The sequence below is a fragment of the Myzus persicae genome, unplaced genomic scaffold (genome assembly GCF_001856785.1).
Source record: "Myzus persicae strain clone G006 unplaced genomic scaffold, MPER_G0061.0, whole genome shotgun sequence".
NCBI lineage: Eukaryota > Metazoa > Arthropoda > Insecta > Hemiptera > Aphididae > Myzus > Myzus persicae.
Window position 1 is genome coordinate 330,359 of NW_019101352.1, and position 23,659 is coordinate 354,017.

A 23,659-nucleotide genomic window follows, 5' to 3' on the forward strand; every position below is an offset into this window, starting at 1 on the left:
AGATTATCATTTTCCGTAAGAAGTTCGTTGCATTGAAGTTAAAAATAATGAATGCAAAAAAACAAAAAAATGGCAAATTAAATTAAATATTTTATGAATATGTGTAAATAACATAATTAAAGCTAGGTAACACGATTACATCAGTATAGAATTATTTTTTTAGATATAGGTACCTACTCAGTACTCTCCGAGAAAATTATAATTTGTTTGTAGAATACGCGTAATTTTTTTTTTTTACATATTTTATCATGCGATTCTAATAACAATTAAATGAAGGCGTGGTTCATCAATATAGATGATTTACATGTCTACTGTTACGAATGCTGTAAAACGCAATGAAGAATTTGCATGTACCTATATGTATATAGTAATATAGTATATTCTATTTACTATATAGGTACCTACCTACCTACCTAACTACCTACCTACCTACCAACCAACCGAACATAAAGTTAAACTATAATTGTAGGAATTTTGATGTTACGGAATGCATACGATATTTTTAAAAACAGGATATGCTTAGAAACAAAAATTAATATTCTTATTCATAATCTCATAGTAAGTAGTATATAAATATATATTTATATACCCATAGTCATACAAATACTGCATACATTTTGGCTTGGGTACTTTTGAAACATTAGTAAATTGTATCCGCCGTCCGGGGACAATTGGAAAAAAAATAGAGTGATCATATTGTATTAGTTTGAAAACTAAGGGAACAAAAAGTAGAACAATTATAGGAAAAGATAGATAGGTACAATAATAAATTAAGGAATTGCAAACAAAAACAATTATTCGTTTAGACTTTGAGCGAGAATTACCATAGAGTCATGATATTTTTTACCAGTTAATTAACTGCAGAAGTGTTATTTTTAATTTGTATATTAATACTTTGTTTAACTAAAACCCTTGTAAAAAAAGTTATTTTTCTTCCATACCTGAAGTACAAATCAAACGCAACAAATTTGTTTTCAACACAACATGCGTAAAAAATAAAGAAATAATTAAATTAAATTGAACCTTTTAGTACCCATCAAGTCGATTAGATGTTTGTTCTTTTTAACTGCCTTTTGGTTAACTTTTAATGAAAATCGTAATTTCTCAATTGTTATATTCATAAGTACCTATCAGAAACTAAAAACGTATATTTCTTATATTATTAACAATGAGAGTGTTTTACTGTTTTAGTCTTTAATCTATACATAAATATTACTAAGGGAAATAATAAAACAAACAGATATATGCCGTAAATGCCTCAATGCTGTCATCGAGTACTACACGATTATTTTATTTTTTATTTGTTATTGATTTTCAAAATATTAAACTACCTATTTTATAGTGATTCTAAATCACAAAATGATATATTAAACTCATTGCAATTAACACTGCAATCACACTAATTAGATAGATATATTTTAAATATATTGTAATTTTTAATTTTTAATTTTGAAAAATGTAAGGAAAGTACCAGAAATTCTAACATTTAAAATTGGAGCTTCATTCATTTTATCTATCAATTTTAAATGTCAAAAAATAAAATAACGATTCGTTTAATATTTGATATTTCCACTACGAGATATGCGTAGAAATAGTTTCCTGTATATTATAAAACTAAAAATATAGCAATATAGGTTACTTTTTTAAAATCATCATAAATAAATACCACTGTAATTATCTACTAGTCGCTAACAAACTCATCACAAATAAGAGAAATAACAAGTATTAAAACTGCACATACCTACTTACCTAAATTTTTTCAAAAAGATAATCTCTCAAAAAATGATAGACTTACCTTTTAAATAGCTGGTGTCTTGTTCGGTATTATTATAATAAAGGTAGGTATATGCCCATTACTCGATAGGTAAATTCTCAGTCATTTCACGGATGATCTATATAGAATAAACATTTTAAATGCTTTATATTCACCTTAGGAATACGAACGCATCACAAATGGAAATATAAAAAAATATTCGATGGATTAATAATTATTGGTTAAAAATATGTTAAAAACAAGATTTGGCCGTGAGCTGTCCAGAAAACGCCACAGCAGTTTTTGCGGGGTAATAACTTCAAATTTGCATAATATTTTTATATACTCACGCTATTATTTCTTTATATACTTACAAAGTATATAATATATTTAAAAGTATTATTCGTTATACCTGGCCATTAAATGCATTGATCGCATGATGCCTACAACAATACGAAATTCCGAAATCGACCAATTTGTTTGATTAGTACATGCAAGTATCGTATTATATAGCTGTAATAATATGTGTGTACAGCAATATAATAATAATAATTACTTTTTTAGGACCCAATACATACAGTTTGAACATTATTAAAATAATAATAGAAATACATAGTATATAAATCTAACAAATTCTTATGATAACAATTAACAATTAACAATTAATAGTTATTATTTTTTCAATGGTGATATATTGATTCCTCGTATCAGTGAGAATCAAATCAATTATTTATTTTTTTATTGATATTGATATGGTGTATAATTGTATTATGAATAATTAATATTTCATTTTATGTGAAGAACTCAAGTTATAAATTTACAAATCAAATAAACATTACTATACTTACAATATACCCACAATAAAAATATTATTGGACCAGCTGTATAATAAATATTTAATGATAAGAGGAATAAATGTTTGTATATTGAATACAAACATTATGTGTAAAACAATAATAATTGTTTGTAGTTGTTGAGTTATTGTCTATCGTTTTGGTTTTTGTTCAACCAAATTTCGTGACCAAAAAATATCTATCTATTATAAATTACTTGCGTACACTAATTATTTGAGTTGTTTAATGTTAAGCCATATTATACTTTTATTTAGAGTAACAAGATGTTATATTAATTTCGAAGTGTATAGGTATATTATTATGCTTGAACAAATGCAATACACAATATTAACTTTATAAATACTCGTAACGAATGAATATAGTAGTAAACTTAATAATCTACAATATTTGTCCTGCCCAAACATAATAATAACAAGATGCGAATTAATTTTTTTAAGTTGCGATGATAAATTATGACATAATGCATAAGTGACCAACAAATATGTTAGATCCTTAATATATTATATTATGTATATATTAAACTTGGTAACATAAGTGAACGACAACAACACAAAAATAGCCACAATCGCCCTAAATATTTTTCAATATTAAATACATTTATGGTTGGCTCACTTTTACACTAAAAAATAGACCAAAGTTAGAAAATAATTGAGTTCACCCATGTTTAAGACATAATAGTTTATTGCAAAACATTTATAATTATATTTCCTACAAATCGTATTAGCACGATGTAAAGAGTAATAGGTTAAAAAGGTTATATATTGTTTCAGAATAAAAACACCGTTATAAATAATTCATAATGGAAATAAAAGTTTTTGATAAAGTAATTAATCATTTCTTAAATACCGATGAATATACGGGAGTTAATTGCGTTAAAACGTTTTAAAATATTAGTCTGGAGATAAGTTGCTTAATGATATATCGATCACCATGTGAACTCATAAAATACAATATTATTATAATATTATATGTAAAAAGAATCTCTATGGAAACCGAAAGAAGAACTAAAGCAATCTAAATTTAATTTAATAAAGTAGGAGGATAATTTGAAGGGAAAACGGTTGAATGGTTGTAATAAAAACAATAATAATAAAGTTAAAAAAATATGTAATTACATACTAACAACAATCGGTATATTATAGACCAACACCTGCTACCCGTTTTTTAGGTGTAACCAACAAATATTAACTTTTTTGACGTTTTTGCATAAAATAAAAGTGTAATGTTGTTTTTTTTAATCATTACTAAAATGTAAAAACTAAAACAATTATTATGAGAGATAGGTACGTAGGTATATTTTTGAAATGTCTGAGTCTTACGAGTGTAAAAATAAATATAATCATTGCGCTGTATAGTGTAATAATACGTCAGACTTCCCATATTTTTCAATTATCCGATATTATGATCTCATATTTTATTCACAGCGATAAACTCGATTCTCTTCTCTTTTCACTGCTGTATCACAATTAGTAAGACAACAGGTACCTAGGTAATTATACATCAGCGCCATTGTTGCAAAATATTTATTATTTGAATGATACTAAAAGTATACGACATACGTATTATAGGTACCTCTGTACGTATAATATATAACATGATACTTGGAATACTTTGATAATTGTGTTACATGACTTAACATATGTTATTTACGAACATCCTGAGTTTGTTTACTGCCGTAAACTTCGGAGAGTAAAACTGGATTTTCAATTAGGTACGGGATCAGCAACGCACAATACGTTTTAATGAATTATAGTTAGGTGTACGTACCTAACTCACACAAACGCGTATACCTATACAGCAGCAACCATAACTTTCCCAATAACAGGCCATTTCGTATTTATAATTATATGGCGAGCGCACTGCAGTGTTTAATCGCGTAAAGTAAAATTAACTTCAAACGTGTTGTACTGCGGGGCCTTTGAAACATAATGGACACAAAATCAAATTATTGTTCAATGCCCGATAAATCTATGTTTATACTCAAATATTACGGACTTGTTTGCTTGTTTTAACTTATACCTACTTATTACACATACCACCATATATTATACACATAAGACTATAACGTGCAGTATTATATTTATGTTAAAAAAAAACTAAGAATATGTACATTTAAAGAAGTTTCATCGTATAAAACGTGTAAAATAATTTGCAGATTACTATTATAAATTATAATAGTCGAGATAAACATAATATAATCTGTTATTCATACAAGCCCATATTGTAATTTGTAGTATAAGTGCAGTTAAGTAAACATACGTGTACTATTACTTATAATATTGCAGTATTTCGCATCGTTATATACCTATGAGTAGAATACCTACAATAGTTTTACATTGTTATGTCATATCTACGTACAAACAGTAATTCCATAGTTCTTATGATCTTGGGTAGGTACATTTACAGACGATACTTTATAAAACGGAATAATCCTTTTCATTACTATATACATATTTGTCTCTGAATAATTTTTTTTATTTTATTCTATTATATTGTTCACTTCTTAATATTTTTAAAAACTGCTCCCCCAGCACAAACTTTGCTTACATGCAGACTGCAGAGGTGTTGCAGTATTGTACACATAAAAGTAATTTTGACCTGAAAAATTGTTGATGTTAATTAAGTGTAGATTGCAATAAATTACTATCGATATTAATTATCATTATTATATGATCTATAGGTAACCATTTTATTGGAGGTATTGAATACTGTCACCATATAATGGGTTGAACGGTAAAATATGCATAATGTAATATACCACTATAAATAAATCTAAAGACCAGCTGTACCAATATAATATACCATTCCCATAGTTTAATGTATATTGTTATGCATATTTACTTTGCTCGTATGTGCTTGCATTATTATTGTACGGTCAGTATAATAATAATATGTATTATGTATGTATAAGACTTACACTGGACATAAACGACATATTTTCACACACTGCGAATAAACGTTAGCCGAGGATTTGGTCGATAGAATTGTTTTGAGAGTCCATAAAGTGCTAGTTTTATTTTTTTTTATACATACTTCACACCGTTTCTCGTGTGTGTGTGTGTGTGTGTGTGTGTGTGTATATGTTCTCATACTTTCGACGAATACGACGGTTACCAATATAAAAACGTAATCGATACAGTTGGGGCTAATACGGAAAACGTGTAAAGTCTGTGGAGTATAACTTATGGCTGTTTACCGAGAGAACGGGAAGTCATGGAGCGATAAAAAAAACACACCATACACACACAAACACATATAAACGAACATATTAGGTATATATATTTAAGATATATGTATATAGATGCACGGGTGTGTGTGTGTGTGTGTGTGTGTCCCCGGAGAAAAAGCGAGAAGTGGAGGGAAAAATATATATACACACATATATTGAGACTATCAAAATAAGTATCATCGACTTAGCGACAATATAACGCGTTATACTCGCCTTTGAGTGTATTATTTCAGTATATTTTATATGTATACCGAATATAATAAATTGAAAACGCTTTCTTTCGTTTTTCCTCCTCGTCGGTGATGCCCTTTTATATTTTTATTTGTACATCCCTATTTTCCCTCCCCCAAAACACTTTATTGAGCAATCATACAGCGTGTTATGATCATTTCTTATCACCACTATTTTTATATGGTATACACTCCCGCCTCTTCTACCATATATTACCTATTATGCTGCGCGTGGTTTTAGAAATAAGAAACAAAAAGAGGGTTAGTGATTTGATGCGTTATAGATGAACGATATGATAAACAAATACCGTAAAGATAAAATTCATAAGCGGCAATGAGAGTATCGTATTAAAAAAAAAACAGCTTGTAAAAATGCATGCATTAAGTGCACTTAAACAACATTTACAGAATATTACATTAATTATAACGGTTTTTCAAAAATAATTTTCTGATTTTGCTTAAAGTTACTTTGTTGATTTATGGTGTTGTATCAATAATCAATATAATAGTATGTGTTTTATTTTTTTGTAAATCAGTTTTTAGTGTAAGCTAAAATTATAGTAAAAGCAAGCGCAGGTTGATAGACAAATTTTCAATATTATCATACATAGATATCAACTTTCGATCAGAATCGTTTTCAAATGCCATTTTAGAATAACCCTTTCTTGTTGGACTTTTAATCTGTATGGAACTTAATGAATTAATGTTACCATGTTCAATTAGAAGATTTTTTTCTAAAGGTATATAGAGTCAATCCTTTACAGCTTATACATTATCAATTAAGTAGAAACACTTATTTAGAGTGCGTGAATGAATGCAATACTGCTGTAGGAGGTATATTATATTATTACATTGTAAATCGTACAAAATGTCAATACAAATTAAATTTATCTGCTTATTATACCATCTACAATACAAGTTGTATATAGGTGAGGAGGGGGGGGGGGGTACCCCGAGTTTCAAGAATTACAAAAGATTCAAAACAAATAAATATTATATTGTATAATTATAATGTATTATTATTATAACTTTCAAGTCTTGGCCATCAATTTAATTTCACTCTATTTATAAGTAATTGAAAACAATAAATGTCTTAAATCGACATGTTTTTGAATTCCTAAATAATTATCAATAATAAACTGATGTAACAGCTGTACATCGGTATTAGTCCATATTATAATGGTAAAGTACCTATCTGTGGTTTTTAACTCATTTTCAATCATTCCTTATAATTTGCAACAACATCTGTTAAAACTATATTCTATTGCAGCTCACAATAGATCGTAATGTAAGATATATATTTTTGAGTTTAATAAAATAATAATATTACAGTCTATAAAACAAAAATAAAAAAATGGCCCCCGTTATTTTATTCTTCTACCGACTTTTTATACATACATTTTGAATGAATTAAAATGTATCATAAACATAATATATTACCATTATAGGTAGGTTAACATTCGTGGTACTTGGATGGAAATAATTGTGTTAACGATTCCTTTTTTTTAACCTATATACTTTAGAAATTACATACAGTATTATTGTTGCTCGTTGTTTAATGTGTAAAGACTATTATAATAGCTGTGTTAGGATTTCATCATATTATGCCCTGTGATTATATAGGTACATGAAAGATGTTCTTCTCGTAACTATTGAATAATAGTACCTAATATTGTAGTTATGAATTTATAAAGCGGATTCTCGTAGTAAAATATATTGTGATTATATAAATGTAATAATATCAGGTATGGATATTGCGGCGAGCAATACAATCCGGTAATTTAAATTTGAGACTTTTAAGGTAATTGGGGAAGACAAGATTCTGTACGGAGGTAGCGGATGTCTAAATAGTAGGTATATAATCCAAATATGGTAGTAATTTTTTTACACGTAAATCGGTTTACCGGTTAAACGTTTGCAGGAGGGTAATAAAAATCTGTGTAGTCTGTAAATGTCGATAATAACACAATACTGGCCTCAGGCGTATTGGTTAAAACTAACAGGTAGAAATGATTGATAACGCATTACCAAGTTGTGATCTAAAGCATTCTACGAAAACTGTAGACTATAATTAAATTTGAAAACCACGTTAGTTTGCTTTGGACTCGTGCAAAACTAGTGAGCGTTTATGTAAAATAAAAACTATTATAATATACAGTCGCTGCTTATTATGTGCATTTATATATAGGTACGTACTTGTATATTATTATTATGTGTATAATAATTTGTATATGTATATATTATTAATTGCATAAATATGTATTTTTATTCGTTGCAATAATCGAAAAATAGCAGTTAACATAATATCTAAATTCACTAACGTGATTAAGTATAATTACAATTTACTAATAATTAAAAATGTTGACATTCTTTTGATGTCGGTCGTGAACATGTTATGGGAGGAGAGATATTTACTTGTATTTTATGTATACATTGTTGTACGAAAGAGTTCAAAGACCTAATACACATTATATTGTTAAGCCCATAGAAAAATGACAATTTATAAAAAAAAAATAGTATAGAAACATAATATTTTTAATCAACACCTAACCTAAAATATACTCAAAGAATAATAATAGTGAAGAATATATATTAAAATGCATTTTGAAGAAATCAATTAAATGGATCATCACCAGTACATACCAATTTATACACAATGAGGTAAATCTCAAATGTTTAGGCAACAGACATTTTATCTCATATGCCATAATATAACATCATCTTAAAAAAAAAAGTTATGACATTATAATAACCATTATAAATCTTAATAAAATAATAAGTTATTGAGTATAGAATTCAAAAATTGCTAAGTCTAATCAAACATTACATTTCAAAAGCCAAACAAAGTAGCTATTAAACATTTGTATAGTTGTATCACCACTCAATATACTCACAGAGAAAATGGTATGTTGTTAATACAAATAAATAATAAATAAAACAAAGCTTGCTGAAATTTCTTCAACCATATATTTTTTACGGTTATTGGATGTTTTTTACGAAACATACACAATTCAAGAAAACAATTGCAGAGAAAATCGAAAATGGCCTGTTCAAAGTATACAATATACAATACATGTATACCTACCGACTATATAAGCCATAATACTATTAAATGGAATTTGCGGAGCTTTTTCATGGGAAAAAAAGAAAGCCATCAAATATGTAAAACAACTATACATTCCTCACTTTGCTCGTAGTCTAAAAGAAAACAACATACCTTATTAATATTAAATAACGTATATAGTTGAATATTTTTTCTGTTACGAGAACATTAGAAAAAATAAAAAAACATCTATTATATTAGAACATAATATATGTGTATATACGTTCAACGTTAGGTATTTATTTAATATTATTACTATTATTAGTATATATGTATATATTTTACTAGTTCAAAAATGATTTAACAACAGCCGCCAAACCGGGAACTTGGTGGCAAGAGGGTGCTCGAAATACGTGCCTGTATATACACGAGTCTCTTGTACATTTTGAAGCGTCACGAACGAGTAAAAAAAAAAATTGAATATCTTCGTCTCTCGATATCCCCGCTGTCATTCAAACCATTGTGGCGCGCGTGTCATGCGATTCACATTGGAAATTTGCATCATATTGAAACGGTGCAGACAAGAGGACGTGGCGTTATAAAAAAGATTCTTTTGCTTGCCGGCAAATGATGAATCGGCGTCGTCGACGGAGCGGCGGCCGTTTGACATTATCCTCCATGTGACGTATTAAATATTTAAAAAAAAAATAACCCCCCCCCCTCCCGCCGGTATGCGGTCCACGCGAGCGGGGTGTTATTGTGAGCATTATTTGACAGGTCCTGAAAGTCTCCCGCACAAAAAAAAAAAACCACGAAAGGCTAAGTCGCCGCAGACGCCCTGTCGCCGGCACTGTCAGATCGGTCGCGTTCCGATTTTCCAACGACACAGCGGTGGTCCGCATTTAAATACAAATCCGCATATTATATTATTATGCACACTTATATTTCCATACAACAATGACTGCGTTATAACGCTCAAAACGAATATTATTATTATTTGTGAAATAAAAAAGGAAGCTCGCGGCCCGGGAAAAACAAAAAATATCACGTCTCTACATTTTAGGCAAACAAATACCTGTGCGCATAACTATGATAATATAATATTATGTATAGGCAGCGTATATTAATCGATTAAACGGAATTCGATAATATTCGAATAATTTCCACACGTACAGAGCGCGAATGAATGAAAATAAAAAAAATGACATTCGATGATTTGTGTCCATTTACACGCGTTAAAATGGAACGAAAAAAATTTGAGACCATCTGATACAATGGTCAATTATGATGAGACCGCTATATAGAGTGACGCTATATACCTGCAATATTATCATTAGGTATTCAACTCGATGGCGATAATTGCTTTTAAGTGCTACTACAGTTGTACACCTATATACATATATTATAGTCTTGACGTTTTACATGCGGCGCAGATACAAAACTACAAAATCTCGTAAGTAAATAATAATAATATATACTATAATACTTCGATACCTACCTATAGTACCTACCTATAGTACCTACCTATATAGTTGTTGTTCTTAACGATTGAATTTGTCACGCGCTACGCGTTATTTTTCTTTTAATTTTTCATTGTGTCGATGTACGCAATCAGTGCAGCACAATATTCGTCGTCGCCGTTTATCAAAAATGTTTTTTTGTGTATTATTATTATTATTACTACATTGACCACCGTTTCGGGTTTGCAGGTGCCCATGCACAATGTATCTTATATACATGTATATGCATAGTATTTATACTATTTTCACGTCGACTACGTCAGATAACGATTACAATGTTCGGTCAAATCTGTATACGTATATAATAATATTATATAGAGGTACACTGCAGCCAGACTCTTCCATTGTGGACGTTGGTTGAAGAAAAAATCACGATTTTTTTTCCTCCTATTTTCGTGAAAAAAAAAATAATTACAAAAATAAATAACAAACCGACAATGCGACTTATTGTCGCCCGCCGTCCATTTATAATATACATTGCACAGCCTGCAGACGGGTACACACAATCGGTTTAAAGCCTGCCTATAACGTTTTGTGATTATTTGTAGGCGACCGACCGACCGACCGATCGGTCGATCGATTATTATTATTATTATTATTGTTATATGTTGCGCTGTTGTGTGCGCGCATAACCCTATAATTTGGACACGCGGAGGCGATTATTATATTAGGATCTACGCCCGGGGCTGGACCGTTGAAACAAAACTATATAATAATATCAAAATCGTATTTCGATAGGAAAAAAAATAATAGCAATAATAGTGTATATATATATTGTATAGTTATATTTGTATGGATCGTTAAATTTTACGGGAACATTATTGGACACATATTATAACACTAGCTGTGGCGCGCGTTTATGGTAGTATTTTGGTAATTCGTTCGTGATGCATTACGGCAGTTTGGTCGTTAAAAATATTATAAAAAAACATCGAACGAAAAAAAACCCGGTTTCCCGCAACCGCATAATGTTATATATATCTGACTAATAAGCCGAGCAGATCAGATTTAATTAATTGATACATACAATGCGCGTACCTACCAATATATTACGCATAATATAATATAATAATATTGTACACGGCAATATAATGACGGATTGTAATCATATTGTTGTGGGCGACGACGGACGGGTGGCCCGCGGTGGCGCGGGTGGGGACAAAAAATGAGGACCTGGGAGGCAACCCCGCGGATTCCATATATTGCTCACTCACGAAAATATTTATGTACATACCCACAATACATATGCCTTAAAATCGGTTATCGCTGTAAACGGATTGCCGCAGCGTAGGTATCTTCTATTATAATAATAGTATTTTGTGCCGAATTGTGCCTTCTATTTTCTTGCCACCCCGTCCACAATATATCATCATGGAAACCGCCTATTGTTTATAAATCCACCCGTTTACAGTAGTAGTTATAATAATATAATATGTGTATTATTACAATATTTAACCACAAATTATGTATACGTATACCACAACCGATATAACATACATCACACTGTGTGGCTTTGGTTTTAACATTTTAGGTACCTATACCATTTCAAAATTCAAATCAAGCACACTCATAAAACTAATTAACTACATCCCATAGAACTACATGGTAATATTTTTCAAGAACTTAAATCGCTTACATGTATAATATATTTCACATCATTTTTAAGAAGTGAATTATAGGTACACTAGCTAAATTAACACTGACTTCAATCATTACTTATTAGTTCTATGTATATTATATTATAATATAATATGGGTATCCTGCATATTTTTAATGACTGGTATTTTATAGCTCCTGAGACTTATCTTTTGATCAGAAATTGCAGCGAGAACCTAGTAAAAAATAATTATCACGTTTCATAGGTATGTATAAATAATAATTATTAACGACTTTAAATTATTTTGTCTAAAATTTTAACACAACACCCCAAAATGCCAACGGGGATATTTCCAACAAAACACCCATAAAATCATACGATGCCCAAAAAATATTCTTTATTATGCGCATAATGCGTATTATATTTTGTATATTATAATTGAGGTATAAATATATTATATATATTGAATTAATATTTCTCTCTGTATATTATAGAAGTGGAATCATATACCTACTTAAGCCGAAAAAAAGTTGTCACAACACACAGCGTTTTTAGAACTTTCCATGATACGAGCAATGGACATATACCCACTGTAAAAAACGACTTAATTATATAGTGTTTTCTCTACAAATTTAGAATTGTTAATATTATTATATGAGTTTAATTTTGTAATTTAGAATTTAAATAAATAACAGTCGAAACCAGTTTGATCGGTAAACTCGATATCATAAATTGTATATATTTGAAACAGTCTTATTCAAATTATTTAATGATAAATTGTAGCTGTAGTACATATATGATTAGTTTTTTAATGTAAAAAAAATCATAAGTATATATATGTATGTACCAAATAGAATAAAAATAAAAGTACTTTAGAAAACATTTTCTATATTTATTTATAATGGAGGAAAACACATATTAATACCTACAGGGCATAGACTATATTATAGTTTATGTACTATATAATATGAATAATAAATGAAATTCAAGATTAAGGTAGAGAACTATTTTACGATTGGTTACTAATTTTACCAACCTTCTCTACATGTCCAAAATATATTAGTAATAAATAATAATACCTACCTAATTTAAAACAATTGGTTTAAAAATGGCGTTTTGATGTGAGCGATTTTAAAATTTTTGAACATCTCAATTGATGCAGAACAATTTAATTGTTGCAACAGATTCAACAAACATAATTTATAATTATTCATACAAAAATATTATGTTTGTTACCTTGGTACATATAGTTATTCTAGAAAGTACAGTTGTTTCAATAGCACGTTTGCGTGTGATGCATATTGGGCCAGTTTGCAGTAAAATTAAGTTGGTATTTTATGATCTTAAAAATAAAATCACTCATAGTTATAAAAATATATATATTGACAATATATGCATAATATATATACCTAAATGCCATAAATATGTATCGAACCAAAAAATAAGAAAATCGTAGATACCTACACTTTAACTAAATACTATATAGGATTTATGTCATAATATTTATAGGTGTCTACTTACGTCCTACATGTATTATTATCTTATAAGAGTGAGTCCAATCAAGATATATGATAATACAGTTAAATACAATCTATTCATTAGGAACCTATATTAATTATCCTATCCGTTAAATAGGTTCTATGTAATATGTTAAATAAAACATTTTGTTAAAATCTGTGAAGACTAGAAAATAATTAACTTTGCCGGTTGAACCAGTTTAATAATTAAATATTCAACAGAAATATCAATGAAATAAATTACCGACCACACATGCAGCATACAAAACATTTCTGCCAACATTTAATCACAATTATATTCCAGTCACATGTGCTACTATAGTATACTATTGGATACATAAAATAGCAATTTATATTCGTCCAAATCGAATGTTGTAGACAAAATTAATATCGAGAAAATAAAATAAATTGCATAACATAAGTGTTCGATATTAATATCGCACTAAATACTTTTTCTCTGATGAGGAGGGTCTTAGATCAATGAATATTCTACCTATAAATTATTATCATGTATTATGTAGGTATAAACTATATAATGTACTTTCACATTCAGTCTGTTTGATATTCATGAGTTTATGAACATCACTTGATTCAACCAAATCAAAATTTAAATACCAATAATTAATAAGTAGGTTGTAACTATGTAATATACTGTATGTGTATAAATATATTAAATAGAAAAAACCTAACAAAATGTAATGGTATTAATTAAACCTCGTTTCTGGCAATTAATGTTGAGACTGCAGTATAAATGTGTGTAAGAATATTAATTTCATAATGCGATAATTATACTAAAAGCAACATTTATATTTGTATGGCCTTAAATAGTAGTCGTAGTCGTAGATTACATTTTGACCGTTAATATTCGGAAATAAAATACTCTAGAAAAATCACTGTTTTTTTACAATATTAAAATTGCATACAAATATTAACACTATATTACATAATCACAAAAATTCACAGTTATCAATAGAAATGTCGTTCCAAAGAAATTATTATATACACCTCCTATATAATTCACAATAAGCCCACAGAGTATAACCGAGCATGAGCAATGTAGGCAGGTATATTATTAATAACGAAATAATTTAATGGCTATTAATTTTGCTGAATAAAAACAATCCATTTAAGTATACTTAAGTATACGTAATTTAGTTACCTACTATAATAATTTTCATTTAAAGTTATTGTTTTATATATTTATATGTAGTAACTCTAAAATAAAATGTATATTGCGTGTACCGTGGACGCCATGTAACGAAAACCTATTCGATTGTACACGTCAAAACGAATTATGTCGGTGACACAGAGTGTTTATATCGGCGACAATGATTTAGTTTCAACCCCAAACAAATTTGTATCTGATGAAGGTTTATATATTGTGTACGCTGAACACTCGAATGAATTGTTGTCATTGTTTCAGACATACCAGCATACTCGAGCGAACATAATATCCTCTATCATATTGTATATCCCAGTGTTGGGCTTTCAATTTAAAATCTGATGCTGCAACCCACTCATTATCGCTTATTATTGTAGTTTGGTAATGGGTGCTCATAAGGCTATATCTAATTCTGGAGTGTTCCTACTGGTTATAATACGTGTAATAGCTACCATTATAATACCACGTGAACGGGATATTTTGTACACAGATTACATATCTGTATAATATATACACAATGTAATGTTTGCCATACATAATACATTTCGGTTTTGACCTATAATTTTATAAATGAGTTTTGAGTATCGGAATAGAAAAATAACAAAAACGCTGTGTTATTAATACTATAGAGGTACCAAAATAAAAATAAAGTAGGATGTAAGGAACATAGCAAAACAGTTATAAATCATAAGCTAATTTATATCTCTATATCAACATTAAAATATAGTATTATATAACGTGCATAACATTTATATTATATTAAAATTACGCAATAATATTATATTATAAATTCTATCCAAATTTAATAACTGCCTACCTAGACATTATTCTATATAAGTTATACAAGCACATACAATATTGAATATATACTTGTTTCTAATTAACTTTAAATTTCTAGATGAACTTTCAGGTCCATATACTGGTAAGCCGCATATTATATTATAATAAGGCAAATAATCGAACGATTTCTATTTAATATAATTAATCTTATAATCTTGAAGCGTATGTCTATTAAACGTGCTATCTCGATATGCATATCTGTCGTTTCAGAGCTAATTAATCCAAACGGCAATAAAAAGAAGTTTAATACAAATTGATCGTGTGTGAAAATAGTTTCCAACAAAAAAAGCATACCATATGTTCATTTAGAAATAATCTACATTTGTAAGGCTTTTGTCTTCGACAATAATGGACCACCATTGCCATTATAATATTACTGAAGTGTCTAATAGAGTAATTGTCTATTTGTTCACTTATCAATATTAAAAGAACTAACAAAAGAATTTTTATTTTGTTCAATAAAAAAATACATCATTAAATTTATCACTGTAGTTTTATTGATATTATGAAACGAGTGGGCCGAACACCAGTATCGATATTATAAGGTATACTATATAATTACCAATAGGTGAATGTTTTGATGAAAATAACTCGATGACATTTTAACCTAATAATATTAAAATTATTTTCCAAACAGTTCAACAACAGTTCGGACAGGTGTTTTTATACTTGATATTTAATATGCTGCTGTAATCTGCGACAACTTTGTATATTGCGGCGGCGGCTACTTTTAAATAATTCAAACACATTACGCGCAGCCAAAGCTAATAATTCTCGGTAAGCCATTCGATTCGATTCGGCAACAGCTGTTCCAATTATTATATTATACATCCGGAAACGTGCGATTGCTACGAAATTCGGCCGATCCATCTACGCACAATATAATATCTGGTTTTCAATAACAAAGTAAAAAATACACATACGCACAAAAACCTTTTAGTTATGGCTCGTGTTCGCCCAAAGGCCGAGACGAATTTCCAGTATTATCGCGTAAAACATCTGGTCCATTATATTATGAATTTGACGCCGTTTATCAGAAATAATACACATGATAATATTATTATATAAAAGCAGAGGGCTGAAAATGAATGGAGAAATATTTGCGGTAAAACACACACTCACACACACACACACACTAAAACTAACTCATATACCAGATTAATCGGTTGACCTAAGTAATCTTTAGCCATCGCCACTGCGTTGTACATGTCAATTAAAACACATCACATATTTTTAGGGGGTGGCTGGTTTTTTAACGGTTTCGGTTTTGTGACCGTATCGGAAATAATAAAAAACGAGATTAATGTGTCATCGGATTTACGCAATTATATCGGCCATTAGGCCACCGAAAATACATTTGTCGATCAAACGATTTATATACGGATTATTTTCTATACACATTATATTATACGATTTTCAAAAATGTGTGTTAAAACCTTTATCGGACAGTTTAAACTATAATAAACGTTCGGGTCTATGGCACGTCGCTCCACAAAATATATAATACAATTAAATGTTTAAATAATTATCTATGCAAATCTTATTAATCTGTTTTACTAGTTTTCTAATTTCGTATACCTTCAATACCTAGATATTTTTAATTATTAGTGTGAAAGTTAAAATATACTAGTAATTATCCACTAGACTAAAATGTACAATATTATAAAATCCCAATTATGCGTATTTAATTTGTTCTTATTATTTAAATCTTTGAACTTAATATTTTGTTTCTCAAACAAAATAATTTTATTGTTCCATGATTCAATATAACATAAAAAAATCAGCATCTTAATCTAAAAGTAGCTATTGTATATCATAAGAATATTGTACAATGTGGTAAAATACATATTTTAATCAGTTCTCCAGGCGAGGGAATTTAATTAATTCAGCTTGGAATTCATATACACTCAGGATACGGAATTATATTTAGGATCATAAAAGTGATACCCTTGAATGGATTATGTTTATCATAATAGAGATCGGGATTAGTGAAAATACTATTGCAATACATTTTTTAATCATTAATCATTTACCACTTAAGTAAGGTTACAATATATGATTGGCGCAACTAGATCTTATTATTTTTGGAACTAATGTGTCCACACACTACACCGACTTACAAGGTCTTGTCTCCGGACCTCTCCCAAGCAATTTTGCATATTTAAACAACATTAATATATATTATATCGAAGTGATAAAACTATAGTTTTCTTGTTACAAAATAGGTTCTTTTAAATCATAGTAACATTGTTCTTAATTAATTCTGCTCAAATCTTCTTAATGAAAAAGAGTGAGTATAAGACGTATAATGACCTACGGCATGAGATAAAAAAAATAGAGAGGTACCTATATTTGATAAAAATCAATCCCTTATGTCATACACTTCAAAATGTAGTTTAAAAACTATAATAAACGATTTTTTGCTAATACATCTTGCTTTTAAAGCGCATTGTGATCAGTTTTTGAAAAATCATTAAAAAAACAAAATTAATTTATAATTCGAAGCTATATTTGGAAGGTTAATATTGTTATTTACACTGCAGGAGCCCAGGAGCGTGTTCAAAAGTTTCTTTCCGAAATTCGAATATTGTTTCTCAAGAAGCCAAATGCATGACAAAACTTCAGTCACCAGCCATGGTTGTGCTGCAGTGCGCCCAATTTATTATTAATGCTACTCATTCTATTTTTCTTTAAAATACCTCTTGATTTATAAACTTTGTACCGAGAAAATGTGCTAATATTATTGTTTAAATTTCATTATGTGTTAGGTTATTGGTTCATTAGAGGAATCGAATAACCTATAACGTCATTAAATGTCCGACGTCCATATTATATACTACTAGTACCAGTATAGAGACCACTTTTAATAAATAAAACGCAATGTTGAATATCATATTATGTATTATAATCCACCTATGTACACATTTAATCAGCGGGTTGCATATACGACATTTATGTTGTAATAACGGTTTTTCAATAAATCAAACCTATAATAATAAAATAATACTAATATAGCACGAGGTATGACAAACAAGTTGAGGATCAGTATATGTAGATAAATAAATAAACGTGTGATGGGCAATAATAAAATTTTTATAATTTTTATCATAATAATATTATTATTAAATCATCAAGATTTTTATAACCCAACATTTTGGCCGGGTTTATCTGAGGTATATACCGATATGCATAAGCTTATAGATTATAGTTTGTGAAATCTGTCATTAACTATGCATTATAAATTTGTTAACATGTTATATTCTACACTCGAGAGTGCGGTTGTACGGTTTTTTTTTCACATGGCCGAGATTTTAAAAAGTGTCTCGTCATTAATGGGCCTGGTGCTGCACCCCTTCAATTGAAGTGTGATTTTTGCAACACCGAAAGGGTGACAATGTTCAAAGGCATAGGGTACAATTATTGCATTAAACAATGGGATGGGGCGAACACAATCATATAGGTATAAGTCATCATCGTGTAATAAAAACCTAATATTTGGTTGTCACGCGATGTTAAATTTAAATAATCACATTACATTTCGTTTCCGAAAAACGTGTCCAGCCCACTTGACCATTATCCGATTAATATTCATATTGCATAGAACAACATTAATTATAGAGTTATTATATGTATAATTACACTGTTTCCACGCAGAAAATTATGGTATTATTTTTATTCCAAATTGGAACGTAACTCAGTTTAAAAGTAGACACTTTTTTTCGAAATTTAAAAATAAATTATTAAGAATAAATTTGTATACATTTAAAATTCTAAATTGAAAAAAAATGTTTAATTAAAGTTATAAGAAAAATCATCATTAGAATTCATAGATTTAAATCAGATAGAAATTAAATAAATATGATTGTAAATACATATTTACAATTTACCTACATAAAAAGCAGCACCAAATTGTTTAACAGTTTACATGGTTTAACCGTTTATGTGAACTATATACAAACGTGTTTGCATATCTACTCTTATGTCGGTAAAATGAATAAAAATTGAAGAACACTCCAATATTACAATGACAAATACAATATATTATAGGTAGTTATTAGGTTTTGTAGAACCATCGCCTTTTATTAACTGTATAGATGACATATTATACATTGCAGTAACTAACTGCTAAGGCGTGTAGGTACGATGAAAACTGCGAATGATAATAAAATTAATTTAACTAAAATTCACTCATTTTTAGATGTATACTGGAATTATAGACAGTTATTACTTATTAATTAATTATCTTAAATTATTGACATCTCGCTCACTACCTCGCGTTACAAGTTGGCACCTCACCACAGACTGCAGCACACTAAGCCAAATACTGAATTTATTGGCAAAATTTCTTTGGACAATATTTCTGCTACTACGATTTCTGAAATTTCTAAACACCGTTTTGATAATAAATATCATTTTCTATGAAATCTCTCTGACGATATCGCGTTACGGCCCCCCTCAAACAAAAAAACCAAAAAAATGAACGACTGAAACCCATGTACCACGGGCCTACATCCAGTGTATAATGATATCAATAACTACTGTGTATAATATAATAGTGTAACGGCCAATAACTCCTATAATAATATAATAAGAACATACACGCCGCTAACGGGCACACAATAAATCTACTGACTATTATATACATAATATATATACATTACACCTGATCTATGCCTATATATATATATATATACATATATTATATACATTATATACATTATATACCTTATACGTAATATTTTATGCATTATAATACGTATACATACATAATGCGCATATAGGTACAAACGTTTCCAGACGGTAAAGTGATTTCCACTGTATATGTGATAATAATATATACGAAAATAAGTGCGAGCATGCCAAAAAATATATCGAGAGAGAGAAAAAGGGTTGCGAGCGGGGCACGTCATACGCGTATCCTCATACATCTATAATAACACACACGCGGTTTTCTTTTTTTCTTTCATTTTTTACCGCAGACATAATTTTTCTTTTCTCAAAGCTGCCGCCGCCGCAGCCGCCACCGTATTATTTACCCGTTGGGGCGTGACACGATATTACCGCGCGCGCGGGACGGTGTTCGGCGGGTGCAGCGGGGGTGCGGGGTGGACGAATTGACGGCGGTGGGTGAACGGGTGGCGGCGAGGTGTGGGTGAAGATATTATATATTATTATACGCACACACACGCGCGCGCGAGCGCGGAAACGACCATTATTCACGGCGGCGGCCGCCGGGTGAAAGCTCATCTGCAGCGCGCCGACGACGACGACAACGACAACGATGACGACGACGTTATCGGCGCCTTACAGATGGAAGGAATCGAATGTATATAATAATAATATACGCCGTGTATCCTGCGGTGTAGCTTGTTTTGCATGTCACCGGCGCCGCAAAGTCTCTCGGTATGCACACACGATATTTGGCACCGGTCCATCATCCGTCGTCGTCGTCGTCGTCGTCGTCGTCAGTATATATCTGTTCGAGTATAATATAATATTATTTTTCACCTCGCGTGTCGCCGCGTGTGAAATATATCGCGCTGTGCACATATTGTTGTTGTCGCAATATTATTATTATCATTATTATTATTATTATTATTATTATTATTATTATTATTATTATTATTAGTACTATTATCATTATCGCTATTATCTCGACCGTAGGCTCCGCCCATTGAGGGAGCGCGCGTGTGTGTGTTCGTGTGCGACAATCGATCTGCGGAGAGAAAAAAATGTCAATTAAAAAAAAAATACGAAGATCGGGCGAAAAGCCACTGAGGGTTTTAGGTATAGGACGACAACGACGACGACGCTACAAAAAAACGGATAACATATACACCGTCACAGAATGATTTATATCCAAAGCACTTTTTCAAATTGATTTCTCCTCTTCCCACACGCGGCCATGTACCCGCATCTGCACCGTCCGCCTGGGTAATGATGATTGTGGAATAATAAAAATAAAACATTTTCGACGACACTGCAGCTGTCGGTATAGTTTTGTAACTGCACGACATTCATATTCAACGCAAATATGTAGGTATAGGTAGTGGTACTCGCCATGATATCTTAATATTTCTTTATTTATATACCTATATTTTTTACAACAATTTTAAAACGTTCACATCACTTCATCGTGGTCGTACCCACGGCCGAATTAACACTACCGTAGGCCCTAGAGTCTAGGGTCCCGAGATGTCTACAAACAAAAAACGTAAAATTGAAGAGGAAAATAGAGGATTTAGAAGTGAGTGGACTGATACTTATGCATTTGTCCCGAACACTCATAGCGGAGACTGGACAAATTAATTTTCCATCGTTTCCATCTGTCGACAAAAGACTATTTTCATTGCAATTAATAGAACTAAAAACCAAAGATCTTTGGTCTACAAAATTTGAGAATTTGAAAACGGATATTGAAAATCTGGAAAGGGAAAAAGGATTTTTAGCTGCGAACCATAAATGGACGGAACTCGCTAAATGTCAAAAAGAAGAGAAAGTTATATTTGACGTATGGAATAGTCTTCCCGAAAGTTTCAGCCAATTAAAAATGGTCGCTTTCGGAATTTTAACCATTTTTGGATCTACTTACATTTGTGAGCAAACATTTTCAAACATGAACTTTATTAAGAATAAATTAAGAAATCAACTGAATGATATCAGCCTTGATGCTTGTTTGAAGTTGAAAACTACAGACTACTTTCCAGAATTGAATAAGCTGTCTGGAGAAATTCAGTGTCAAAAATCCCACTAATATTAAATAGATACGTTGTTTTGTGTTTTATTGTGTTTAATTAAATAATATTATATTTGTATAAACAATAATAATAATAATAATAATAATGAATTAATGAAAAAAAGTTTTTCTGTATTTTCTAAATTTAAGACGTATTATGTATTATGTTTTTATTTTATTGCCTACTAAAAAAAAGTTGTTCAAACCTGTGCGGCTCCCTGGATATCATAGTTTTGTATTTTTTTAAAAGAATGGCTCTTTCCTACGAAAAGGTTCCCGACCCCTGCCCTAGACCCATGTGCTAATAGGGCCTGTAGTGTTCAGTATTTAATGATTAAGAAACCTAATGTTTGGGAGAGGTAGTGTTGAATCTCAGTGTTTTAAGCCTTTAAAAACGAAAATATTTACAACATGAAAATCATCATGATATTTTACATTTTAAGCACATAATAAGTTCTATTCTTATTGTTACATAGTTATGTTATTATTACTTAATATTACAATTGGAATATTATAAGTTTAAAAATAAGTGTACCTCTCATAAGTGGTATCTCCCAATAGGCCGCAAAACAGAAGACTATATTTAATAAAAATTTTAAAGTAATAATAATATTGCGTGTGTGAAATGTTGCAATCCAAAAAATTTACAAAATCAAAAATACACTCTCGACGGTTTCGAATAATAATGACCAAAAAAAATTTTTTAGCGAAAATGAAGTTAACCTACTGTAGTACTATTTCCTAAAAGTGAAATGAATTACTTCAATCATAGTAACATCATCAAATATATTAAGTAATATCATAGGCTGACAGACCGTCTACGCTCAGAATAGTTTTTCATACACAATGATTTTATATCATTGAATTATTTGAATTCAAATTCAACATCATTCATTACAGTGACCCACTTGGCACTTGTGACCTACTGTACAACAGAGCGACATCTCCTTACACGCTTTTTGAATGAATAACAAACATGATTTTTTTTTTAAACAATATATTAACTGTAATCTATATTATTATCACTGGTTTCATAATACTATGTAGGCAAGGTGTACTTATAAGTACACTTTGTTTATATTTAATACAATAATATATTAGACATAAGGTATATCCACAGATAAACATTTAATATATTACCTGAAATAATTCTTTAGTTCACGTTTTCACAAGTTGTA

At 29.9% G+C, this 23,659-nt stretch overlaps 1 protein-coding gene across 1 annotated transcript; it reads left to right on the top strand.

The window, feature by feature from the left end:
- Positions 1-21,940: 21,940 nt before the first annotated feature.
- Positions 21,941-22,499, top strand: LOC111028722 (general transcription factor II-I repeat domain-containing protein 2B-like). Its single transcript, XM_022307458.1, has 2 exons — positions 21,941-21,992; positions 22,108-22,499. Exons 1-2 carry the CDS (start codon positions 21,941-21,943, stop codon positions 22,497-22,499), a joined length of 444 nt encoding a protein of 147 aa, XP_022163150.1.
- The last annotated feature ends 1,160 nt before the right edge of the window (positions 22,500-23,659 follow it).

Excerpts from the sequence above, each read along its gene's own strand:
- LOC111028722 (XM_022307458.1), top strand. The coding sequence starts at position 21,941 with ATGTCTACAAACAAAAAACGTAAAATTGAAGAGGAAAATAGAGGATTT. Across the intron at positions 21,993-22,107 it reads GGAAAATAGAGGATTTAGAA|AACTAAAAACCAAAGATCTT; the intron begins GTGAGTGGACTG and ends TGCAATTAATAG.